The following is a 26,123-nucleotide window of genomic DNA, read 5'->3' as shown; positions in this document are numbered from 1 at the left end:
GTACTGGCTGTGAGGAAGAACCTAGGGTTTACTTGGAGCAAGTTACAAACCAAGTCTCCCCGAATTTTGACATAATATGGCACCACAATGTCTCCTCACAAAACAGAAGGTGTAACGGATTCATTAAGCTAAATGCAGTGCTACATTGTACCGGTTCTTTTTCCTTTTCCTTCACGCACGTCAAGACATTATACAGACTCAAATTTACACATACATATGATTTGTGGCACTAAGAGTCATGTGCCTAGTTTCCAAGGCTGAATATCCCCCAAAAGAGAAACAACTTTTAAACTCTTCTAAGTTGTGACGATGTGGGGTGTCTAGCCATCAGAGTCTAGCCTGGAAATAGGAACTTCAATATTTTAATTCAGAGTGGCTTTAATTCATGGCGTTGATCACATACACATGACAGAGACGAAATGGCCAGTGACTCATCCCAGAGATGGGCTACAGTGGGAAGCCATTAGCACCTTAAGGCCAGAAGAACAGGAGGAGGAAATGGTGCAATCAGAACCCAGGATCACCAGGGAAAACATAAACCACAGTAGTGGGGGAGGGGAGGTGGAGCAGGGGAACCTTGGCATCTCTTCCCCATCACCCGGTTCTAATCTTCACTTCTCACTGGTTGAACACCTAGGTAGATCCCAACTGATCCAGGAGCCAGAAACGCAAAGCATACAAAGGTCGGCCCTAAGATGCAGAGCAGAGCAAGGACAAGGATCAACTTGAGAGTGAATGAGTTCAGGGCAAGCACTATGGACTTCTGGGCATTTTGAGGCCTAAAAACAGCACTGGAGGTGTGCCGTCCTGTGACATTCCCAAACTGAACAATAGCTTATGCTTCTTATGAAACATAGCAGGTATTCTAGGATCCCATTTGAGAGTTTATGTATCATCAGATCTGAAGGCTACAATCAGACAACACACAGATGCTCAGGGTTTGGTACTATGACCCAAATGAAAGATAGAAATGAAGTCCGACTTTCAACACCCAAACAACCCTCAGAGGACTTTCTAAAGTGATGGCTTACCTTATTTTTGATGAAAATTCATCATACACTCAACAGAAAGAACAAAATAAACAACTCAAGAATAGCATAGAATCAACTCAATGTTTCACATTAGTTAAAAGATATGTATACATAATTCAAAATGGAAGATAATCCAAATCATTACATATATCATTGAAATAACTTTTACACTTTCATGTGTGTGGGGACGGTCTATCTGGTATACAAGAAATTTACCCAATGGAACAAGTGAAGTCCCCTGTGAAGAGCTATCCTGGAACTAGGAAGCCTCCAGTATTGCCACCCTGCCCTCTAATCAGGTACCTTTCTGAACCCCCTACTCCATGCTAAAACCACAGGGCTATGCTTGGTGCAAGTGCTATCCTATTGAGAAGACGAAAGAGGAGACAATCAATGTTTCTAGAGGGAAACATGGTCTCCCCTTTGGAGTCATCTCTGAATGTGAGCCAATTTCTTTGCACAGTATTCTCTGAGACAACTGCTGGCAGGAATAAGCCAAAGCTCCTAGAATCACCCAGTGGGGAAGAGGTGTTAAGGGAACAACTGTAGCTAGACCTAAGATATACTTTTCTGACTCAATACAGACTCCTACAGAGAAAACATTTCCAAATACTGAAATATTTCTAAATTCCTTTATAAATCCAGAGGCTCTGAGGTTTGCTGGATACCAGGTGACAAAATGCAACAATAGCCAAGGTATGAATTATCCAATCACTTCATTTCTCTGGTTCTCAAATCTCCACATATAAAATGAGAAGGCTAGACTCTGAGAGTCCTACCAATTCTAAGATCCTTTGGGACTATGCCTTCACTTGTGCCACATTCATGACCTGTTCTGGGTTAGGGTAGAATCACACTGCTGAAACTTCAAAATAAGTAGACCTATTAAAGAGATCATCAGTTTCTAGAGTGGGGAGGGACCCCAACAATACACACTCACTGGTGCAGGTCAGAGGTATCATTTGTACCAGTGCACAAGAGCAAATTGTTAAATCTTCAGAAACTTTGTGAGCTGGTTATTAAATTGTTGGTAGGACAAATGGATAAACAAAATGAGCAATATACGAGAAGGTGGATAAGCCATGAAAACATTATGCTAAATGAACAAAACCAGTCACAAAAGTCCAGATACTATAGAATCCCGTTCATAGGGAAATCCAGAGACAGATAGTAGATTAGTGACTACTTAGAGCTGGGGGACTAGGGAGCTGGAGAGCTAAGGAGAAGATGGCTAAAGGGCACCAGCTTCTTTCCTGACTGTGGTGATGTAATGGTTGCACTTACCTGTGAATATACTAAAGGTCATTAACTGTACACTTTAAAGGACTGAAACTTAAGGTATAAAAATTAACTCTATAATATAGCTATTTTTTTTTTAAATTTGGTAACTCAAAATTGATTATGGTAGGAAATACCATGGAAATTGGCAAACACTATAAATAAGTTGCACTCTATTCTACCAAATCAATTGTTAAACATTTGTCAACACACTACCACACATTCATTTGGCCAAGAGATGTTCTGTTGGCCCAAATTGGAATTCACATATGGCAGTAAAAAGCTTGCTTTTCTAAAGTTTGTTTTACACCACTTCGCTTTTACATACAGAAGACCTACATTAGTACTTGCTTTCAATAGCAGAGAGGATTTTCACTTTTATGAAAAAAATGTGACAAGTCAAACTAGTGTTCCGTGTTTGTTTTGCAGTGAACCCGTACAGAGGCAACACTCACTCTGAGCATCGAGAGCACCCTTTCCCAGCAAAGACAGTATTAAGTTGCTGTAGCTGTGAATGAACAGCGTCAAACGCTGTATGTTTGTTCTATTTCAGATTTTATGTGCTATTTGGTATGATTTGACAAGTCATGTTTGGGGTCCAGAAATGCTCAAAACCTTTTCCCATTAAAATTAACGGTAATTGCTTCTTCGTTTTACTCCATTTTGGCTTATGGTAGAACACTCTATACTTTCAGATGGGACGGGGGAACTATATTAATATAATTGGTTCCCTCAGGGGAGTTCCTGGGCCAAGTTTTCAGTTCTAGTCCATGAACAATCAATACATTGCAAGAAACTAAAAAGAGCTACGAAGTTAAGAGGGCAGAAACACTTACGAGTCAGTGTCCAGTGAAAAGTAATCATACAGCTTCACTATTCGGGGATGATCCAGTTCTTTGTGGATCCGGTATTCCCTACACGCGTGCCTGAAAGTGAAAAGGGAAAGTTAACAAGAAGGCATCCTGGCCTGACTTTTAACCTCTTTAAGGATGTCCCTAAATGTCCTCTCACTTCTTTACTGTGTCCACCCACTTACTCCAGTTGTTGTTTTTAAGTACCGTGGAGTCGGTTCCGACTCATAGTGACCCTGTACAGGGTTTCGGAGGCTGCAAATCTTTATGGAAGCAGAAAGCCTCATCTTTCTCGCACGGAACAGCTGGTAGTTTCTTCTAACTGCCAACCTTGAGGTTAGCAGTCCGATTCTTAACCACTGCGCTACTTGCTTCAGTTAGGCCCATCATATTCTCTTCTAGTGTTGACAAGGCCTTTGAAAAACAACAGGTGCTCACACATTTGCTGAAAGAATGGATGCCAACCTTTTACCTCTTTGAAGGTCATTTTATGACCTCGCCTCTTTCATACTTTTACCACCCAAACATCAGGGATTTCTGAATGACAAAAGAAAGCCCCCTCTCCTCTCATTCAGTGCTAATGTTTTATATTTGTAAATGTTTAAAAGTTGAATTCACATCAAGGGAATCAATTTTATCAAGCAAACTCCTTGGGTAAAATGCAAACAAGGTAGGCAGTTCAAACCCACCAGCTGCTCCTTGGACAGCCTACATAATAAGGTCACTGCATTGGAACCAAATATACAGGACTAATAATAAAAACAGTCTAAGTCTGGTAGTTGTGATTTGATATTTATGTCTTTAAATCCCACTTTCTTACAAAAAGGATTTGAAGGTGATGTTGTTGATGTTACTGTTAGGTGCCATTGGACTCACAGCAACTCTGTGCACAAAAGAAGAAAACCGTGCCCGGTCCTGCAGCCACTTCATAATCCTTACCACGTTTGAGCTCACTGCTGCTGCCACTGTGCCACTCCATCTTGTTGGGGTTCTTCCTCTTTTTCGCTTACTTTACAAAAAAGCATGGTTTCCTTCTCCAAGGACTGGTCCCTCCTGATAATATATCTAAGTATGAGAGACTAAATCTGGCCATCCTAACTTCTAAAGAGTATTCTGACTGTACTTTTTCCAACACAGACTGATTTGTTTGTTCTTTGGGAAGTGTATGGTACTTTTAATATTCTCCTACACCACCATAACTCAAATGCATCAATTCTTCTATGGTCTTCCTTATTCACTGCCCAAATTTAACATGCATATGAGGCTACTGACAATACCAGGGCATGAGTCTGGTGCACCTTAGTCCTTTAACTGACGTCTTTGTTCTTCAACACTTTACAGAGATCTTGTGCTGCAGATTTATGTAATACAATATGTTGTTTGATTTCTTAATTGCTGCTTCTGTGAGTGTTGATGGTTGGTCTGAGCAAAATGAAGTCTTTGGCAACTGCAATCTTTTTCCATTTATCTTGATGTTATTTACTGGTCCAACTATAAGGATTTTTGTTTTCTTTACATTGCAGTGCAACCTACATCAAAGGCTGTGGTGGTCTTTGATCTTATTATTTTAAGTACTCTTCGTTTTCAACATACAAGGTTGTAATATCTACATATTGCGGATTGTTAATCTTGATGCCACATTTTTCATGTAATTCAGCTTCTTGAATTACGTGCTCAGCATACAAACTGAAATAAGTATGAGCAAAGAATAAACCCTGGCGCACACTTTTCCTAAGTTTAAGCCATTCAGTGTTCGACTACTGCCTCTTGGTCTATGTAGAGGTTCCTCGTGAGCACAATCAAGTGTTCTGGAATACTCATTCTCCGCAATGTTGTCTATCGCTCGTCATGATCTACACAATCAAAAGCCTTTGCACAGTCAATAAAGCACAACATCTTTCTGGTATTCTTTGCTTTCAGCCAAGATCCATCTGACATCAGTAATGATATTCGTCATTCCACGTCCTCTACTGAACCTGGCTTGAACCTCTGGCACTTCCCTGTCAATGTGCTGTTGCAGCCATTTTCGAATAATCTTTAATAAAATTTTACTTGCATTTGATATTAATGATATTGTTCAATGATTTCCGCATTCTGTTGGGCCACCTCTCTTTGGAATGGGCACAAATGTGGATCTCTTACAATTAGTGGGTCATGTGGCTGTCTTTCAAACTGTTTGGCATAAATGAGTGAGTGCCTCCAGTGCTGCTTCAGTTTGTTAAAAGATTTCAATTTGTATTCAATCAATTCTTAGCACCTCATTCTTTGCTAATGTCTTCTTCCTTCCATATCATTGGCTCTTGAGCACATACTACACCTCTTGAAATAGTTGAACTTTCGACCATCTCTTTTTGGTACAGTGATTTTGTGTATTCCTTCCATCTTCTTTTGATGGTTTCTGCATCATTCAATATTTTGCCTAGAGAATCCTTCAATATTTCAAGTCGAGGCTTGAATTTTTTATTCTGTTCTTTCAACCTGAGAAATGCTGAGTGTGTTCTTCCCTTTTGGTTTTCTAACTCTAGGTCCTTGCACATTTCATTATATTATTTAACTTTGTCCTCAAGCTGACCTCTGAAATTTTTCTCTTCAGCTCTTTTTCTTCCTCATTTCTTACATTTGCTTTAGCATCTTTATGCTGGGGAGCGAGTTTCAGAATCTTTTCTGATATCCATTTTGGTCTTTTCATTCTTTCTTATCTTCTTAATGATCTTTTATTTTTTTTCTTCTATGATGTTCTTGATGTCATCCTACAACTCTCTGGTCTTCGGTCTTCAGAGTCTAATTCATCAAATCTGTTTTTGAGATGATCACTAAATTAAGAGGGGATATATTCAAGGGCATATTTTGGCTTTTATGGACTTGTTTTAATTTTCTTCAGCTTTAGCCTAACTTGCATATAAGCAATTGATGGTCTGTTCCATACTCTGCCCCTGTTTTGGCTTTTCTCTGCCCTTGTTTTGGCTTTTCTACCATCTCCACAGACATAGTCAATATGACTTCGGTGTATTCCACTGGTGTGGTTCATGTGTATAGTCATCTTACATGTTGTTTCAAAAACATATTTGCAATGAAGAATTCACTGGTCTTGCAAAATTCTATCATGCAATCTCTAGCATCGTTTCTATCACGAAGGTCATATTTTCCAAAGACTGTTTCTTCCTCTTTGTTTCCAACCTTTGCATTCCAATCATCAGTAATTATCAATAAATCTTGATCACATGTTAGATCAACTTCAGACTAAAGATACTACACTAAGCTTCAATTTGTTCTAAAGAAATGGACTATTGGTAGAAAATTTGAAACTATGGAAACCTCAATGTTTTTTAGGATGTAGTTGCTGTTGCCTCATTCAGTGTCAGTTCGACTCATAGCAACACTGGATAGGGTTTCTAAGGAGCATCTGTTGGGTTTGAACTACCAACAGAGCCAACCACACCAGGACGGAGAATTTAAATGTTGTTCTTGTACCTTTTTAAAAATTAGTCCTTTTCTAATTTAAAATGATTTAATAAGATTTCAAACAACAATTCATTATATAAATCTGACATTTACACATTTTAAAATAGAACATGGTTATGCAATGTAATCACCAGTATTTTAAAAAGTGTTTAGTTCTTGCTCATAAAAAGAGCAACAGGAAACTATTCTATTTTACCTAACCCAGTACTATTCAGTTTGGGATATATTAAGACAAGAGTCAGGAAACATAAACTGTCTAAAGTATGGCATCATAAGACTGCAAAAAACGGTTATTTTCTGAAATTGGTATGGTATACTCTGCCATGTCAAAGGAGTACTGTGGGTTAATGCGCTGGACTGCAAAACTGGTGTGAACCTAGCTCATCAGCCGTTCCTTGGAAACCCTATAGAGGGTCGATATGAGTCAGAACCGACTCGATGGCACTTAATGACCATGTGTGTGGCACTGCAGGATAATGCACTAGGACTGCACGGTTGCAAGGTCACAAGGTCGGTGGTTCAAACTCACCAACGACTCCTTGGAAACTCTGTACATGGTCGCTATGAGTCGGAACCTACTGGACAGCACTTAACAACAACAATCATGGCAACAGATAGGTAGGTACAGCACTAGACTGCTAACCACAGGTGGTGGTTTGAGTCCACCAGCAGCTCCACAGGAAAAAAAAAGCTTTCTGCTCCTGCAAGGATTTACAGCCTTGGAAACTCTATACAGGGCCACTATGAGTTGGAACAGACTTCACAGCATTTAACAACAATGTCAAAATGACAGGAAAAGTACTAAAGAAAAACAGGGGGAGGAGAAGGAAGGATTAGGAAGTTAAAATTAATTCAAAAGTCCTCCCCATGTGGGGAGCTTCTTTTCCAAGCTGCTACTTTCAGCAGACTTTGCTGCTTCTGATGCTTCAGTCCATCACCATTCTGTCTTTCTGAAAAAGACCACGAGTCCTGAGGTACAGCAGTTTCCAAACACAAAGTAGGCTGAGGGGAAGCGCTCTGGCTTGTAGTCTTGGTTCTGTGACTCCACCTTTCTGGGCTTCAGTGTCATCACCAAACTGAGGAAGCTATACAACAGCCCGTTTCGAGCACGCTCCCTGGAGATGGCTGTCACTGCAGTGGAGACACAAAGTAAATGGCCCAACCATCTACTCTACAAAAGTAGATCCATACTCGTCTTTTTTTATGCTATACTTGGATTCCATATAATATTTGGTAAAATAAAGGTGTTGCTGTTTCTCACACACACAAAATTTGGAAACCTATGGACCTTCTGTGTACAAACGGTTAAATGCTCATCTGTAGGGAAAAGCCACCCAGAAGTATACAGGAAGAAAGGCCTGGCAATCTACTTCCAAACAGCCAGCTACTGAAAACCCTACGGAGCAGTTCTACTCTGACACACATGGGTGGCCATCAGTTGGAATCAACTTAATCACAACTTTGCTTTAACATTTCATTTTGTATCCTTCAAAGTACAGACCTCAGAGAGGTACAGAAACCAGAGGAAACTACTGGAGGCAAACGTAAAGACCCAAAGCTGTGTCACTCAAAGTCCTCAGCACTTGAGTGAATTGATGTGCATCACTGAAAACACTCTCTCCTCAGACAAGCTCTCAGCTCACTTCTTGTACCCATCCAGGCAGGGGGCTAGACCATGGCCCCCGCATGTTCAACAATGAATTTAGCATCCAAGAGATTGTTACTGAAGTTGTTAAGTGCCGTCGAGTAGGTTCCAACTCACAGTAACTGATATAGCGTTTCTAAGGAGCAGCTGGTGAGCCAGAACCGCCGACCTTGCAGTTCAAAGTTACCTTGCAGTCTAGCACATTAACCCTCAGCGCCACAGCAGAACTCCTCAAAGAGAGATTGGTGGTGGCGGTGGTCATGGTGGCCATGGAGTCGGTTCCGACTCACAGCTACCCTGTATAGGGTTTACTGAGACTGTAAATCTTTACTGGAACAGAAAGCCTCATTCTCCCGCAAAACAGCTACTAGTTTTGAACTGCTGACCTTGAGATTAGCAGCCTGATTTTTAAAGAGCTCCTTATAAGACAGATTAAAATGCAGCATAAATAAGAGGTTTTAATAACAAACTTGAAAAAATGTATCTACTAAAATGTGTGTTTTAAATTTCTTTTAAACAAATACAAGGGAACTACAAAAAGTTGATCGAGAAGTTCCATTAGCTTATGTTTAAAACACTTGGGCATATATAATTTACACCACACCAAAGGGAACAAGTCCGCCTCCAGGCCGCCATTTCTTTGTCCCTCACTTGCCATGAATCTAGAGTCCTCAGCCACACCCCTCCCTCTCCATGTCCTTATCTCCTGCCTCCATCTCTGGTGTAGCTGCTTCTCTGGATAAGGTCTCTTATTCTGCTTGTGCTCTTCTCCCTTGATGATCCCAGGATCCTTTGTTTGTGGACTGTAAGATTAACCACTCCCATGTTTTTGTTACAAAACTTCTATCTTTACAATTGTGACAGTTGCAGTTATAGTCCTGATAATAACAACTCATTATTGAATGATAAGAATCTTATCACCATCTCTTTTAACCGGACCCATCTAGGCAAGATAAAAATTATTCAGTGGAGACTCTTTCCCCACACACTATAAAACTAAGTTTCCCCTTGAAACCTTGTAAGCCAGTCACTTCACGCCTTTATCACCCCCTTATTTTAGGAGGCCAATGTCTAAGTTGTCCATTCCTATCCATATCAGCTGGATGCTTCACTCTCAGTTCTAGACCTCCATGGCTATGTCTTTGTCCATAGACTCAGGTGTCCCCAGATCTCACCATATTTTGGACCAACCACAGCCCTTCCTCTTCTCTCTCTCATCTCCAAGTTCACAGGAGTCTGTGGAATATGGCTAAACTCAGCCCATTTCTTCATTGCTGCCTTTCCCCCTCTTCCACTCACCAGTAGACCAACATGGGCACCAGCAAGCTTACATGCCAGCTCATGTGTTCCCTTTGAGTTTCAGTCTTACAGGGGGAGTTTGTCCTGAAGGAACTTGATTGCTTGCCTTGATGGCTTCCCAGCGAGCAATCTCCTTATTCTTGTAGTAGCCAGGCATACTGCCATTTTTGTTTTGGGTTTTTCCCGATGATCTTTCTTTGAAGATGTATCTTCTGTCATTCTAGCTGTTCCAGGCTGTTCATTAACTTTTAATGCCATCTTTCCATAACTTTCTGAAGCTCCCTTGTATTCATATTTTCAAAATGCTTTTTCTTAAAAAAATTAGAAGAATATCTTGTAAGAGCACACTAACTCATTCAGATGCAATTATTTCTGTGGACGGTTTCCTAAGAAATTTTTCCTACTGTAAAATTTTTGCTACTTTGGGGACTTAACAGCATTTAGCCATTATGTTATGAAATTAGTGCTTTTATAATGTGAAAGTAAAACATTCAGTTTAGTCTGTATATGTAGAAAAGGAAGAGAGGAAAGGAATGGAGCTCAAAAAAAAAAAAAGTAGAATTTTTGCTACTTTGAGGACTTGACAGTATCTAGCCGTTAGATTATGAAATTAACACTTTCATAATCTAAAAGTAAAACATTCATTTTAGTCTTTATATGTAGGGGAAGTGAAGAGGAAAGGAATGGAGCTCAAACAAAAAACCACAACCTTTTAATTCCTTCAAGCTTTTTACCAAAATAATTATCTTTATTACAGATGCAAAGTCATTCCCACAAAGGAAAAAGCAATTATAAGACATGAGTAGTAGGATCAGCAACAGCAACACTGCCCTATTTTGTTACCTCAACACTAAATTATACTACCTACTTTTTAGCATAGTGGTTACGAATTGGATTGCTATAACCTCAAGGTCGGCAGTTCAAAACTACCAGCTGTTCCACAGGAGAAAGATGAGGCATTCTGCTTCCGTAAAAATTTACAGCCTCAGAAATCCTGTGCAGGGTCACTATGAGTCGGAACCAACTCCACGGTACTTAACAACAATGTTTTAATAAAGAATTTTCAAAGCACGTTCTAAAATTGTAATGTGCTTGATACCAGTCTTTGAGTTCAAAAGAGCTGATGACATATTTTGCTAATTCACTCTTATCTGTGGCCTGAAATTCATTAGTATGATTTCATATCACTTAGCAACCATCTTTCAAAGAAAGGTGAAGGTGCCTAAGAATTCCACCTCAGCATAAGAGGTCAAAGAACTTTGTCACCACCATTCCAGTGTGATGGGTGGGAAATGGCCCCCGCCAAGAAGGCCCCATGATTCAAACACTGTTAAGGATAAAAAAAATTTCCTAGCTGGAGGTGGAATGGTAAAAAGCTCAGAAGAATGGGGCAATCACCTTCACTTGCTCTATGATGCCTTCTGGTAGCGAAATGTATGAAAGACATCCAAGCTATACCCACACCAGGACTCAAACTGTTTGCCAACTGTACTGAGGAGATATAGGATTCTGGCTTCCCAAGACTCAGGAGAGCAGAACGGCTACCTGCAGTTGCAGAATATGAAGACTAGGCAAGATATGTCTAAATCTTAGTCCAGGAATCATTTTCTCAAGGTTAACCCTGGTTGGTCCCTAGCAGAGACAACTGGCTTTGAGCACAGGATATTTCAAGGTTAACTAGTCAGATGTTAAGGAGAAACATGTACCCTTAATACCACCAGGTACCCTTACAGTCTCAACACAATAGGGACACTTCTCATTAATAACTTGTCAGAACAACATGTGGCTCTCTTCTCTGAACTGCTTTTGGCATTCACAGCTGCATACCAATTGTCCCTACACATCAAATTAACTGGAATGTACTTATAGTAAAGGAACTTCTCCTCAGGAGCATGTGGACCACAGCTGCCTGTCACATGAGACATACTCCATGCAGGGTACTGTGCACAAACCACACACCATCCCCTAACCTGCCTCTCCTTATGCCCTATTGCTCTTAAGGCCACAGGACTATATGCTTAATTAACACCATGGCCAAACTATATATGGAATAGGAAAAGTTTCTAGGTCCCAAAGAAATAATGAGCTTAAAGAATGAGTTGCCTTGATCTTATAGCTCAAGGACTGACTACTGTTCAAAAATGCTTTATTTTCCCCCTTGAGATTTACAAATTAACTCAACAGCTGCTGACAGAGCCCACAGCTTCCCCTTACATCCTTTGCTATATATGTTTATATGTTGTTGTTGTTGTTGTTATGTGCTGTGGAGTTGGTTCTGACTCATAGCGACCCTGTATAGGGTTTCTGAGGCTGTAAATCTTTACAGGAGCTGAAAGCCTCATCTTTCTCCTGAGGAACAGCTGGTAGTTTCGAACTGCTGACCATGAGATTAGCAGCCTGATTCGTAACCACTACACTACCAGAGCTCCTATATATGTATATGTGTGTGTGTGTGTGTGTGTGTATGGGTGTTTCTATGGAAAGAGGTAGGGCATACCTAATTCAATACTTGTGTCTATGAAAAGGAAACAAAATTATGCCAAGTGGGGAATCTAACAGCAAATTAAGTCTGAGTGGTCTCCAAAGTAAATGAGCCTTGAACTTCAATGTTCTGAAGCTCAGGGGGAAACAAGCAAAACCTGGCGTTAGTGGAACAAAGATGTTCATAACTGCAACAATGTAATTACTATTAATTCGAGCAAACCCATCCTCTCCAACCTTTACCAGGACATAGGAGACAGAACCTTGAGACAGGCAATTTGTGCCAGGTGAGGAGAGGAGAGCACAGCACTGAGGAGCTGGACACATCAAACAAGTGCCACTGAGGGACACCTGAGGCCACTACTCCTCCTTTAACAATGAAATGATTGGAGAAGCAGAACAAGCCCCACCACAGCCCCTCATTGCCCCAACACCACTGGTTTGCTACTGACAAACAGCACTGATTTCTGAGGTTTTACTTGTTTGTTGTGGGTACTTTGGACACAAAGGAAGAGGACTGAAATGCCAGTTCAGTCACTTAACTGTTGCTCAAATTTTCTACATACCAGTTTCTTCATCATAAGATGGAGAATACACTTTTTCTCCTAGAATTGTTGTGAAGAATAAACAAATGACAACAACAAAAATTTATGTAAAGTTCTTAGCACCGTACTCAAAATATAGCTCTTACCATTTTTTTGAAAAAGCAGACACTCAGGTACTATCACTTACTTGTGGTAATTCTCCTTTTTCTCATCTCGCCAGTTTTTATTTAACTGGTGAATTTTCACAGCTACATATCTTTGCTCTGTTAGGTCAAATGCCTATGAAGCAAAGGAATAAATTACATTCTGTATCATAAACACTAACAAGACTCACAGGCAACTACTGACTTGAAGTTTTTACTTAACAGATCAACACAGTCAAAGTTTAAAAGATATTATCAAATAAAAACAGCAACACATAACAACACATCACGTACTTATTTCAGTTTAGCAAACATCTTCTTAAAACTTGGGATCAGAAGTCTCCAGACGCACTGGCACCAAGGGGTTTAGAAAATAAAAACAAGTACACACCACAAGCCGAAAGATGACCCAGTCACTTTGAAGCAATTCTCTTTCTGGACACCATCTCCTGTCATTTGGAATAGCTTTCCACTGGCAGGGGACTTTCAGTTGCCCAAATTGAGACTGGCGACTTTTACAACGTGGGGAAATCATACTGCCTGTCAGGCTCCACATTTACTCCTGGAGGAAATAGCCCTCAGGATCTATCTTTTGGGCATGATTGTTTATAAAACATAAGCCTGTAATTTGCTATAATTTGTCTACTAAAATAAAGAAACAAAACCAAAACACAGCCCTGCCAGCAGTCCCACTCCTCAACCTATGTAAATGAAAAGTGGGTTTTGATTCCAGAATGCCAGAGGGAGTCAGACTCAGACCCTTCTCCAGTACTGTTCAGAAAAAGTAAACAGCAGCTCAGGAGAGCTATCCCATGAGGTGAAAAGAGAAGGTAACAGGTATGTTTGTGAAGAAGCTAGGTGTAAAACACTACTTGATAAAGTCAGTCATATTTTAATATAATAAGACAAATTCCTCCACATAAAAGAATTTTATTGACAAATTCCTTTGAAATATGAATAGTTTGTCTTAGTTTTAAAGATTAAAAATGTATCAGCTGGTCCTTGGAAACCCTATACAGGGTCGCTATGAGCCAGAATGACTCAATGGCACAATTCCAATGCCATTATCATCATAGGCCAGTTTCCACAAAAGGAAAAGCAAGTGAAGGTGACAGGTAAAACAGCATTACAGCTGATACACAGTAGTGATTACTACTGTCTGGATCATTTCAAATGCAAGCAACTTCTAGGTAAGCACTGCCTGTAAGATCAACTTCAAATTTATAACACATTTAAATCAGCATTTTCAAGTATAAAACCAACTCAATTCAAATTCATTTCTCTTCTTTCACAGAATTGGAAGCTTTTTAGTCTTTAGTTTTCTTACAGAGACTGAAGTCCATCTGTAAGCCCAGGCATCATCATGCATTTAAAGTGGTGGTGGTTGTGAGCCATCCAGTCAGTTCTGATTCATAGAGACCCTATATAGGGTTTCGTAGGCTATAAATCTTTATAGGAGCAAAAAGCCTTATCTTTCTCCAGCAGAGTGGCTGGTGGACTCAAACAAGTGATTTTGTTTGCAGTTAACAGCTCAATGCATAACCCACTATATACCACCAGGGCTCTGGATTGACAGTAGAGCCATTTTAAACCAGCAGAAATCAGACTGAAGATTACCAATTTGTAAGAGCACTAGCAGCCTGACACGTGTCCGTTTCTTCAACTATCATACCACTATTTCTGAATCTAAGACAACATGGATTTTAAGATGGCACTTAACAACAACTGACTTAAGAAGGGCTTTTGGAAGGTGAAGAATAGCAAAAGAATAATTGTTGTTGTTATGTGCCGTGGAGTAGGTTCCAACTCATAGCGACCCTGTACAGGGTTTCCAAGGCTGTAAATCTTTACGGGAGTAGAAAGTCTCATCTTTCTTCCGCGGAACAGCTGGTAGTTTCGAACTACTGACCTTGAGATTAGCAGCCCAATTCGTAACCACTACATTACCAGAACTCCTAAAGAATAACCAGATTACATGTATATGTTATTGTAAGAAGCATCTAGACTTCAGAAATGTTAGAATGTTTGAAGTTAATATAATACATTAGAAAAAAAGGAAGTGATGAAATCACATTTCTGAAGTACCAAGAACCAACTGTCACAATTTTAAAAAGGAAACCAGCAAAACCAGTGATTACTGTTTTTATCTGAAATGAAGCCTAATTATTTTACTCAGATTTCCCATCTGTAAATTTATATGTGCTTAAATGTAAAACAGTAAGACTGCACCTAAGAGAGAATTACCACAAAAACATAGCAAAGACTATCAATAAATTAATTTTGCATATTAAAACCGTGTTAGAAACATCTAGAGATTTAAGGAGGTCATAACTGATGAAAGGGTTATGGATTTGTAGCTCTATTTAAAGTTGGATAGCTCTCGCCTTGAGTGAGAAATGAACCTGTAGACATAACAGTCAATAGTGTGCTGGTCCATCTGAAAGAAGCACTCTGAGCCGGAACTCCCGTGCTCGGAGACGCTCTGATTTAGAAGATGAGAACTTTTTTAAAAAACAAAAGGCAGGTCTTTTGTTTGCAAACAATTAGTCCAATGAACTAAAGGGCCATGTGAACAACATTCTCCACAATCCTAAAACCAGAAGAACTACAAGGTGTCTGGCTACCACTACCAATAACTCCAAAAAGGATCATACTACAAGGTCCTGAATAGAGTTGGAGAAAATATGACACAAAACTCAAAATGATAAAAGGACCAGGTTTACTGGTTGGATAGACACTAGTGGAACCCCAAGACTAGGGTCACCCTTCATGTCCATGGCTCAATTTTCAGCCAAACAATAGATAGGAATATAGTGGTGAGGTAAGCACACCATAGAATGGTGAACCATTCCAAATCAAAAGGACAGCATTTACTCAAAGTTCAGAAGGACTGGGAAAGGAGGAGGAATGAAAACAAGAAAACAGGGAGGACATGGGATAAGTGATGTTACAATAAGGGGATTGCCATCACTGAGATGAAACCAAGTGTATGATTTGTTGAATGTAAAACTGATGATCTGCTCTGTAAACCTTCACTCAATTCACAATAATGAGATTTTTTTTTAAATCAAGTCTTTCAAAATAGAGCTATCTTTGAAACATCTGTTTTATGAAAACCCCAGAAATTACTCTGTTTTTCCTTCCCATCTTTTATCTATATAGATTTTTCAAAGCTAAAAACAGGGTAGAGTCGCTTTAAATTTATTGGCAGCAGCTCTCCTAAAAACACAGGTTCTTAGTTTTTGAATTCCAATATCTAGTTATCCGTCCACAGTTATCAACACTCTAAACTGTTCTCCAAGTTAGTATTAAGCAGTTTAAGTTAACCCTCAGTCTTACACAGCAATCCAGTTCCTCAATCTTACCTTGTAAACTTCACTGAAGCCGCCTCTACCCAAAAGATGTAACAACAAATATCTGTCATTTAGCGTTGGATGATCTTTAAATCTGTGGAAACAGGTAACATATATGTCCTGAGGTCAAGGACTGTAGAGTCCCTCAAATTCACAGAATCCAAATAGCTAACTCATCATACATATTATTATGCAACAAAGGTGTTGCCCATAGTTTAACAGCCAACTCCCATATCATTCATTCTAAGCATAAAGTAGGTGCCACAGTTCAGCATAATTACAGTAAACAGCATTAACTATGTATGGCGCCACAAAACACAAGTGCCAGTCTCAGAGGAGCCACAATTAGCCCTGGGATCTTCCTAACCTTCTTCCTTTCCTATCCTGAGGGGTAGGGGTTCTGGTGGCAGAGGGGCTAAAGCACGCTGTCAACTGAAAGATCTGCAGTTTGAACCCACCAGTCACTCTGTGGGAAAAAGAGATGTGTGTGACCGCCTACTTCCACAAAGATTACTTTGGAAACCTTGTGGGGCAGTTCTACTGAGTCCTACACAGTCTCTAGGATAGAGGATGGCTGTTCAAACTGGGCTATTTGGCTCTTCTAAATCTCAGGAGCCCAAACAACATTCAGTAAAATTATAAGATATTTCAGGGTTTCAAAAGCTATACATCTTTATGGGAGCAGAAACCCTCACCTTCCCACCATTGAGCAGCTGGTGGGTTTGAGTTGCTGTCCTTGCAGTTAGCAGCCCAATGATTACCCTACAGTACTTGTTGTTAAGTGCTGTCGAGTCGGTTCCATCCCATAGCGACCCTGTATAGGGTTTCCGAGGAGCAGCTGGTGAGACTGAACCACAGACCTTGTGGTTCAAACTGACTTTGCAGTCTAGCACATTAACCCATAGCGCCACACCAGGACTCCTATAGTACTATGCTGTCTTAAAAATGAAGTGGTTATAAAATTTATCATATGTTCTATGTACATTCATCTCTCCCTAAGACAGGCTATGATAGAAAGAATGGTTTTCCCCAGACAGTATTCTACCTTGTGTCATTTTCTAACAAATTTAAGAATATTTCTACCTAGCTTCTGATCTTAAACAGCCCCATTATTAGTTTTTTTGTTTTTTTTTTTTAATAATATTTGAATGTATTTTCAGTGAAAGTTTACACAGCAAATTAGATTCCCATTTGATAATTTCTATACAAGTTGTTCAGTAACATGTTTCTCAACTTGTCCACATACTCACTGTGTTCTGGTTGTTTCATTTTCAGCGCCCTTACTTTCCAGAACCCATTGTGTTTTTATCTTTACTTTAGAGTAACTGTTCATCTGTTGATCTCATATAGGTGTTAGCACACTATTAATTCTGAAATTATTTTAAGTAAGTGGCATGCAGACAGGAAAAGATGATAGTACTGGCTGCATGGTGTTTAGCTCTGGAGTCAGACAGATTCAAGTCGGAGTTCTTGTTTGGCTATACTAGTTACGGGTTCCTGGTCTAGTTCATTTAATGTCTGCTCGCCCCTTTCTAGGTCTGTGTACTGAAGATGGCCTACCTCAATGGGTCACAGTGAGGATTAATGAGAGAGAGCATGAGGGCACTTAGCACCGTACACAGCATGCAGAGTGCTCGGCATGTGGTAGCTGCTGCTGCCTACTACTTTACAGAAAAGTCATGGCTCACACTGGCCAAGCCAAAAGTCCATGTTGTTATTGTTAGGGACCATCAAGTCGGTATCGACTCATAAGGACCCTATGCAACAACTGATGCCACTTGGTCAATCCATTTCGCTGGGGGTCTTCCTCTTTTTCTCTGACCCTCCACCTTACCAAACACAATATCCCTCTCCAGTGACTGGTCGCTCCTGACAATATGTCCAAAGCATGAGAAACAAAAGTTTGGCCATCCTGGCCTCCAAAGAGCACTCTGGATGTACTTCTTCCAAGAGATCTGTTGGTTCTTTTGGCAGCCCATGGCACTTTCACTATTCTCCTCTAACACCTTAACTCAAATGCATCAATTTGGTCTTCCTTATTCACAGTCCAGCTTTCACATGCATATGACGTTATTGAAAATATCATGGCTTGGGTCAGGCGCACGTTAGTTTTCAAGCTGACATCTTTGCTCTTCAACACTTTAAAAACGTCTTGTGCAGCAGATTTGCCTAAAGCAATACATCGTTTGATCTCTTGACTGCTGCTTTCCATGAGTGCTGATGGGTTGATTCAAGCAAAATGAAGTCCTTGACAACGTCAATCTTTTCTCCATTGATAAGAATGTTCATTGGTCCAGTGGTGAGGATTTTTGTTTTCTTTACATTGAGATGCAACCCATACCAAAGGCTGTGCTCTTTGATCTTTGTCAGTAAGTATTTTAAGTACACTTCACTTTCAGCAAGCAAGGTTGTATCATCAGATTGTTAATGAGTCTTCCTCCAATCCTGAACCCATTCTTCATGAACCCAGCTTCTCAGATTATTTGTTCAGCATACAGGTTGAATGAGTATGGTGAAAGAATACAACCTTGTTGCACACCTTTCTGAATTATAAACCATTCAGTGTTCCCATGATTTGTTCGAACAACTGCATCGTGGTCCAGGTACAGATTCCTCATGAGCACAATTAAGTGTTCTGGAATACTCACACTTCACAATGTTGTCCATAGTTTGTCATGATCCACACAATCGAAAGCCTTTGCGTAATCAATAAAGCACAGGTAAACATCTTTCTGGTATTCTCTGCTTTTAGCCAAGATCCATCAGACATCAGCAATGATATCCCTCATTCCACAGCCTCTTCTGAATCCAGCTTGAACCTCTGGAAGTTCTCTGTCAATGTATGCTTGCAGCCATTAGTAAAATTTTACTTGCATTGGGGTATCAAAGAAATTGTTTGATGATTTCCACATTCCGTTGGGTCACCTCTCTTTGGAATGGGCACAAATATGGATCTCTTTCAATCAGTTGGCCAGATCATTGTCTTCCAAATTTCTTGGCAGACATGAGTGAGGGCCTCCAGTACTGCCTCACTTTCTTGAAAAATTTCAATTTTTATTCCATCAATTCCTGGTGCCTTGTTCTTCACCAATTCCCTCAATGCACCTTGGACTTCTTCCTTCAGTATCAAAAGTCCGTAACTATGTCAAAAAATCAAGTTTCAGAATGGGAAAAATGTGGGAAAGAACAGACTGCTCACACATGTCACTTCCCACTTCCAGTTCCCTTTTTCGTTTCAGTACCTTAAATGATTTGACTACAAACAGGGGCATTTACCTCCAATTGACGGGCTGAATTTAAGAGGTGGTGGTGGTTATGTGCCGTGGAGTAGGAACCAACTCATAGCGACCCTGTACAGGGTTTCTGAGGCTGTAAGTCTTTACGGGAGCAGAAAGCCTCATCTTTCTCCCATGGAACAGCTGGTAGTTTCAAACTGCTGATGTTAAGGTTCACAGCCTGATTCGTAACCACTACACTACCAGAGCTCCTTGAATGTAAGAGAGTCCTGCTTAAAATCTCAATACTCGAATTGCCCTTAAAGACTGTCCAGAAATCAGATGTTCTCTCAACTCACTCTTCTTTTGATACCACCATACTGCCACCATGATTCCTTTATATCCAGAGTCTAGGTAAGTCTCTCAGTAAAATCTACAGTGTATCCAAACCATCTCCACTGTACAACCGTATTGTTGTAGTGCCCTCGGCTCCTATGGAAATGGTACAGCACATGTATACTTAATACAGATATTTAAACTAAACCAAAAATAAAACCAAAAAGACCTTTCTTAGATAGAGTAGAACTGCTCAGTAGGATTTCTGAGACCATAAGTCTTTACAGGAGGAGACACTCATCTTTATTCTACAATGTGGCTGGCAGGTTTGAACCACCATCTTTGTGGTTAGCAGTCCAACACTTAAATCTATTTTGCCACCAGCGTTCCTATTTAAATGAAAGCAAATCACAGTTTGTTCAAAACTTTATTATATTGCCATTGTTAAGTTCCAACTCATAGGGACCCTGTATAGGATTTCCAAGGAACACCTGCAGAGTTTGAACCACCAACCTTGTGGCTCAAACTGACCTTGAGGTCCAATTACTTATGCTACAGGACACCACCAGGACTCCAAAATACTAAATTCAGCTAAACAAACTGTGAAATCATTTATAAATTTATATTAAGTAAAAACATCAATCCAGACCATTCATTCCATGTCAGGAAAAAGTTCTGTAATCTCTACCCCAACATCGCCCCAAGGTGCTTACTGTGAATTATCTTCATTGTGTATCCTTTTTAGTTCCCTGATATGTAGATTTCTAACCCTTTCTAGCCTTTCCAGCTCTGCCTGGATCTCCGCTTCCTCCTAAAGTGGAAAGAAAAGACAGAGAGAGCTCAGGACATAGGCAATGTTCCTTTTCAGACATCTCACTAGTGAAAAGCTAAAGAAAGATGTTTTGCATTGAAAAAATATTTCTGAAAACTAGAATTTTAATCTACAAAAAGTTATAGCAAATAAAATGCAACTCCCACAGAACAGTAAAGGAGAAAAAAAGACGTCTTCTGTCCCCAACTCCTTCCTGTCCACTCCACAGATGTAACCGCTGTTAAGCTTTGTAAGTTTTCAGAAATGTTGTTTTGTAAATTTTCAGATATGTTTTGTGTATATATACATATAATTACACAAAAATAACTCTAAATAGTAAACCAAGTTTAACAGACTAAAATGAAATCCATTTTTACCAATAGCAGATACGCTTAAGAATAAATTATACTTGGTGGGTCACGTTCCACTGATTTAACAAGCTCCAATAACCCAGACAGGAAAAAGTATGAAAACCAACATGTGATATCAAAAGAACAGGAACAGCAGTTTAGTGAGTGCTCATTTGGAGTTTCTGGGTGGTACATACCAGTTAATGTGCTCAACTGCTAACCAAAAGTTGGAGGTTCAAATCCACCCAGATGTGTCTTGAAAAAAAAAGGCCTAATACCTGAAAAATCATATATTGAATGCCCTGTGGAGCAGAGTTCTATAATGAAACACATGGGGTGGCTATGATTTGGAGTTGACCTGATGACTACCATTAGGTACCTGCCAAAAATGTATGGGTAGTTAAACTCACGTGCTGCACTAGCAACCTCTAGACACCTCAGTGAGTGCTATCAAATGCTATGTAATTCTTTGTGTTCAACTATGGCTGATATAAAAATTTCTCTTATTAGCAGCTACTTAAACCAAGATATGAGAGCGCCTATGTGATTAAAAAATATCACAGGCATTTTGACACCAGTTTCAGACTCATCTGCTATTTTCATTTTTACTATAAGGATAACCTCTTGTGAGGTTTTATGATGTAAGGCTGCATTAGGGGGAAAAAGCACACTACTAGGAGGTTGGCATTGACTCTAAAGTAGAAAGCATGAATTCCCTCCCCAATTAGAATTTAAGATGTGAGACAGTGAGAATAAATACTCATGATTTCAGCAGTTACATGAAATTACCTTTTCATTTACCCAAATAGCTTAAAAACCAAATGTAAAATAAAAATTGCATTTCTCCAGGCAGATTTTTTTTTTTTTTAATTTTACTTACCTTTTTAAGGTGACCTAATCTGAGTTTGAAGATTTCTTCTTGTTCATGGTATTCTGCTAATGTTAACCTAGAAAATAATGGTTAAAATGCCAGTTAATTATTGGAAATCATGGTATGCCTATTTAAAAAGAAATGCCAATGCATGCTATAAGCTATATAAGCTCGAAAAAAATGGAATTAAAAAATAATGGCGCATGGCACTTAACAACATTAACAACCAGAGATAAAAGGCACAAGGTTTTGTTTTTGTTTTTTTGAGGTAATGGAAATGTTGTAAAGTTTACTTTGGTGTTGATTGCAAGTACCTGTGAATACAATAAGAACCACTGAATTGTATGTTTTAAATGGGTAAATTGTATTGTGTATGAATTATATTTCACTAACGCTTAAAAAAAAAAAAAAAACACCAAAAAATAAAATAAAACAATGGAATAGGATGAACATAAAGCTAATGTTCTCCCATGTAAACTATCACTATAATTCACAATCAAGTATTTTTTAAAATTGGAATTTTCCACAAACTTTTTGAAGCCCTGCATCCTCACAGTCTCTTAGGATCACTAAAAGACATGCTAGTTTGCAGTCCAGTCCTCTAACCAGAAAATTTTTTGTCATATATGTATCAGATGTGATGCAAACGAAGGTCTTCAAAGGCAGAAGTTCAATTTGTCAAACAAAGAGCAAAACAGTCTAGCCATATTTATGAAATGGAATTTGTTATAAACTTTACATTATCCAGATGAGAACTCTTAGGATCTAACAGCAGATAAACTATGTGCCTAAAAACTTTTTTAAGGCAGAACAATAAGCCACTGAATTTCATTACTCTTGATAATAACTTGTAAACCTTGGATTCATAATAGGACAAAAACAAAACAACGTAGTGGAAAGAAGAGATTTAATCTAGGACTAGGATTCAAGGCACAATTTGGCCACTAGCCAAGTGACCTTGGACAAGCAATTTTAACCTCGTCTCAATTTCCTTAAAAATGCAGCAATGATACTAACGCAACAAAGGTTTTGTGACTATTAAAAGAAAATGGGGGGGTGGGATGATCTGTAAATTACAAAATGCTATTTAGACACAATATTCAAAGGGCTGACCTAATGGGGAACCAATCTACTTCATATCCTACCTACCCCACCCCCCACGGCATTCTTGTATCTCACAAATGAGCATATAGGAAGTTACACTTTGTTATTGTTGTTAAGTGCCATCGAGTCAGTTCTGACCCATAGTGACCCTGTATAGAGTTTCCAAGGCTGTAAGTCTTTATGGGAGAAGAAGGCCTCATCTTTCTCCTGTAGAACCGCAAGTAGTTTCAAACTGCTGACCTTGAGGTTAGCATTAGCAGCCCAACTCGCAACCCCTACACTACACTTAACTCCTCCCATTAAATACACTCGACTCCTTGGAGGACAGGACAGCCAAACTTCGTCTCTCATACTTCAGACATATTGTCAGGAGGGACAAGTCACTGGAGAAGGATATGATGTTTGGTAAGGTGGAGGGGCAGAGAAAAAGAGAAAGACCTCCAACGAGATGGACTGGCCAAGTGGCAGCATCGTTGGACTCAAGTGTGGCAACAGTAGTGAGGCTGGCCCAGGATCGGGCAGTGCTTCATTCTGCTGTGCATAAGGTCACTATGAGTCAGTACCGACTCGATGGCACCTAACAACAACTATTAGTCCTGGTGTGGCACTGTGTGGGTTAATGCGCCTGACTGCAAAACTGTTTGAACTGCAAGGTCGGCAGTTCAAGCTCACCAGCTGCTCCTCGGAAACCCTATACAGAGTGGCTATGGGTTGGAGCCGACTAGACGACACTTAACAACAACAACAACAACTGAGTCCGAACTGTAGGATAAAGCACTGGACTGCAAGGTCACTGGTTCAAACTCCTCACCAGCTTTCTTTGGAAGCTCTATACAGGGTCACTATGAATCAAAACTGACTCTACAGTACTTAACAACACTACCACCATTGGAACCGACTCCATGGCACTTGACAAACAACAAACCTTTTAGAGGAGTCCTGGTGTGGTGCTATAGGACAGGCACTGGACTGCTAACGTCAAAGTTGGCAGTTCAAACCCACTAGTCACGACATCGAAACCCTATACAAGATCACTCTGAGTCAGAACCGGCACTTAACAACAACAACAAACCTTCTAGAAGCAGACAAATACACTGTACATTGAAGTTTCAGAATTCACTGTTTGGATATACTATAAATAGCAGACGAAGTAAGAAATCACTATTCTATTAACCTGGAGCATGGTGGCTCCACAGGATAAGCACAGGACTGAGAACCACAATGTGAGCAGTTCAAGTTTACCAGTTGCTCCATAAGAGAAAGATTGAGGTTTTCTGCTCCTGTAAAGATAGGAGCTGGAACCGACTCGGCATTTAAGAATAAATTCTATCAATTAGAAAAGGCTACAAAATGAAGCCTTTGAGAGCTGACTCGCAAAAGAAACACACCCACTGTTGTGACAACTCTCTCTTCACAGTTGCAGAATGACTTGTATGTCCATTGCTCCATTGCATACCAGTGAAAATGGGAGAGGGGGGAAAAAATGTAGCTATAAATTCTCTCTACTTGAAACAATTCCAAAGCCTGAAAAGAATAATGTGACTGACTCCAAGAATCCAAAGGCCTCTGTTTTCAGATTTGGTCAAAGGCATGAACCAAATCAGAGATTCTCTAATTAAAAACTGGACATCAGGTCTTCCTGCTTGGATTTTACAAAGAAGTCCATTTGGCCACTGCTTACTAACTCACTATTGGCCTAGATTAAATTCTAATTACTGTTCTGTGGCCAGGAAACAACATGGGCCCTCTTTCTCATTCCTAAGCCATCTATAAATTTTTTTAAGTATTATTAATAGGATAGTAAGGAGCTCTGGTAGCGTAGTGGTTACGAATCAGGCTGCGAACCTTAAGGTCAGCGGTTTGAAACTACCAGCTGCTCCGCGGGAGAAAGATCAGGCTTTCTACTCCCATAAAGATTTACACCCTCGGAAACCCTGTACAGGGTCGCTATGGGTCGGAACCAACTCAACGGCACTTAACAACAATAGGATAGTACTTCATAAAATAAATGCAGGCATCATAAAGGAAGATAACAAGCAGATTAATGTGTACACCATTTGACTGGAGAACATTCAAAGTGTAGACAAAAGGTCCCCTCAACACATATCAGGCATGTATGGAGTGGAGGTTAGTGTTAGGTTTTCTCACTGGAATGAAGGAAGATGAATCTCTGAGCTGCCATAGGCTTTTAACAATGGTGTAATGCAAGCATTATTGTACTTGAGGTAGATTATGGGTTAAAAACTGGGAAATACATAAAAAGACTTATTTATCAATAAACATTATAACTATATATACTATGCCTTCTGCGTGTGGTTATCTTTAGAACTGGAACTTATTTTCAATTCAAAATCCCAACGATAGCTTTAGAAAATTTTCTCCCTTAAAACTACTGTAGATACAACTGTTTCTATGAAAGAAATATTTTTTAAAATTTCAAAACATTCAATTCAGAAACCAACTTCAGGGTTACTACTATTTTAAAGATTGTCTAAACTTTTATTTTTAGATCCCTTTTCTGTTTTAATTGGAAAGCCTATTGATATTTAAATGTCTTTCAGGTATGCATCAGAAATACTTGAAAAAGAGCTAAGTGATAGATATGGGCACAAAGGAGCTTCAGAAAGACAATGGAATTTTCATGAGGCAGTCTTGGGGGCTGGGACGGGGGACCTAGGTTCATTTCCTGACTAATGCACCTGGTGCACAGCCCCATTTGCCTGTTAGTGGTAGGTTGTGCTTTGTGAAGAGGCCAAACAGGTTTGGAGCTTTCAGACAAGAATGTACTAGGGAGGAAGGCCTTGGAGATGTACTTCTGAAAACCTGGCAATGGGAAGCCCTACGGATCCCAACAGTCCAGTACACCACTGATACAGGTATGGTGGAGAACCCGGCAGCATTCCTTCTATCGTGCACAGAGTCACCAGGAGCCGGGGGCCAATTTGCCAGCAGCTAACAATTGACACACAGGTTTCCTCTCCCGTGCCAATATGCTTGGTAGTACCTGCCTAGTAGCAAACTATAGTTTAAGGATCGTTTGACTCAGAGTCTTGTTTTCATAAACATAGTTTATTTGAACATGGCCATGCCCATTCACTTATAAATCATCTATGGCTTCTTTTCAAAATGGGTTGTTACAAGAAAGAAGGATAGCCCACTAAGCCTAAATATTTACTATCCAGTTTATTATAGAAAGACTTTGCCTATCCTGATTCTAGGGAAAGATTTTCTGAGTGAGCAAGAATGCAATTATCAATCAAGATGAGGGGGAAAAGAAAGGTATCTGGGGTTTTCTACTCCTTTTGTTCACAACTACATAGCAACTACTGACTAACAATGAAAAATGAT

The 26,123-nt window shown here is 39.7% G+C and overlaps 1 protein-coding gene across 2 annotated transcripts in view; it reads right to left on the bottom strand.

The window, feature by feature from the left end:
- TLK2 (tousled-like kinase 2) overlaps positions 1 to 26,123 on the bottom strand; it is a 158,007-nt gene that overhangs the window by 12,781 nt on the left and 119,103 nt on the right. For both annotated transcript variants that reach the window (XM_006833556.1, XM_006833555.1), the window contains 5 exons: positions 21,681 to 21,747; positions 20,353 to 20,450; positions 16,101 to 16,182; positions 12,780 to 12,871; positions 3,146 to 3,235 (listed from right to left, as the gene is read on the bottom strand). In XM_006833556.1, the coding sequence (XP_006833619.1) occupies positions 3,146 to 3,235; positions 12,780 to 12,871; positions 16,101 to 16,182; positions 20,353 to 20,450; positions 21,681 to 21,747 (429 nt within the window). The remainder of the gene's footprint in view (positions 1 to 3,145; positions 3,236 to 12,779; positions 12,872 to 16,100; positions 16,183 to 20,352; positions 20,451 to 21,680; positions 21,748 to 26,123) is intronic.

Source organism: Chrysochloris asiatica, unplaced genomic scaffold, assembly GCF_000296735.1.
Source record: "Chrysochloris asiatica unplaced genomic scaffold, ChrAsi1.0 scaffold00007, whole genome shotgun sequence".
NCBI lineage: Eukaryota > Metazoa > Chordata > Mammalia > Afrosoricida > Chrysochloridae > Chrysochloris > Chrysochloris asiatica.
Note: the sequence above shows the minus strand (reverse complement) of the source record. Positions and strands in the feature narration are given on the sequence as shown.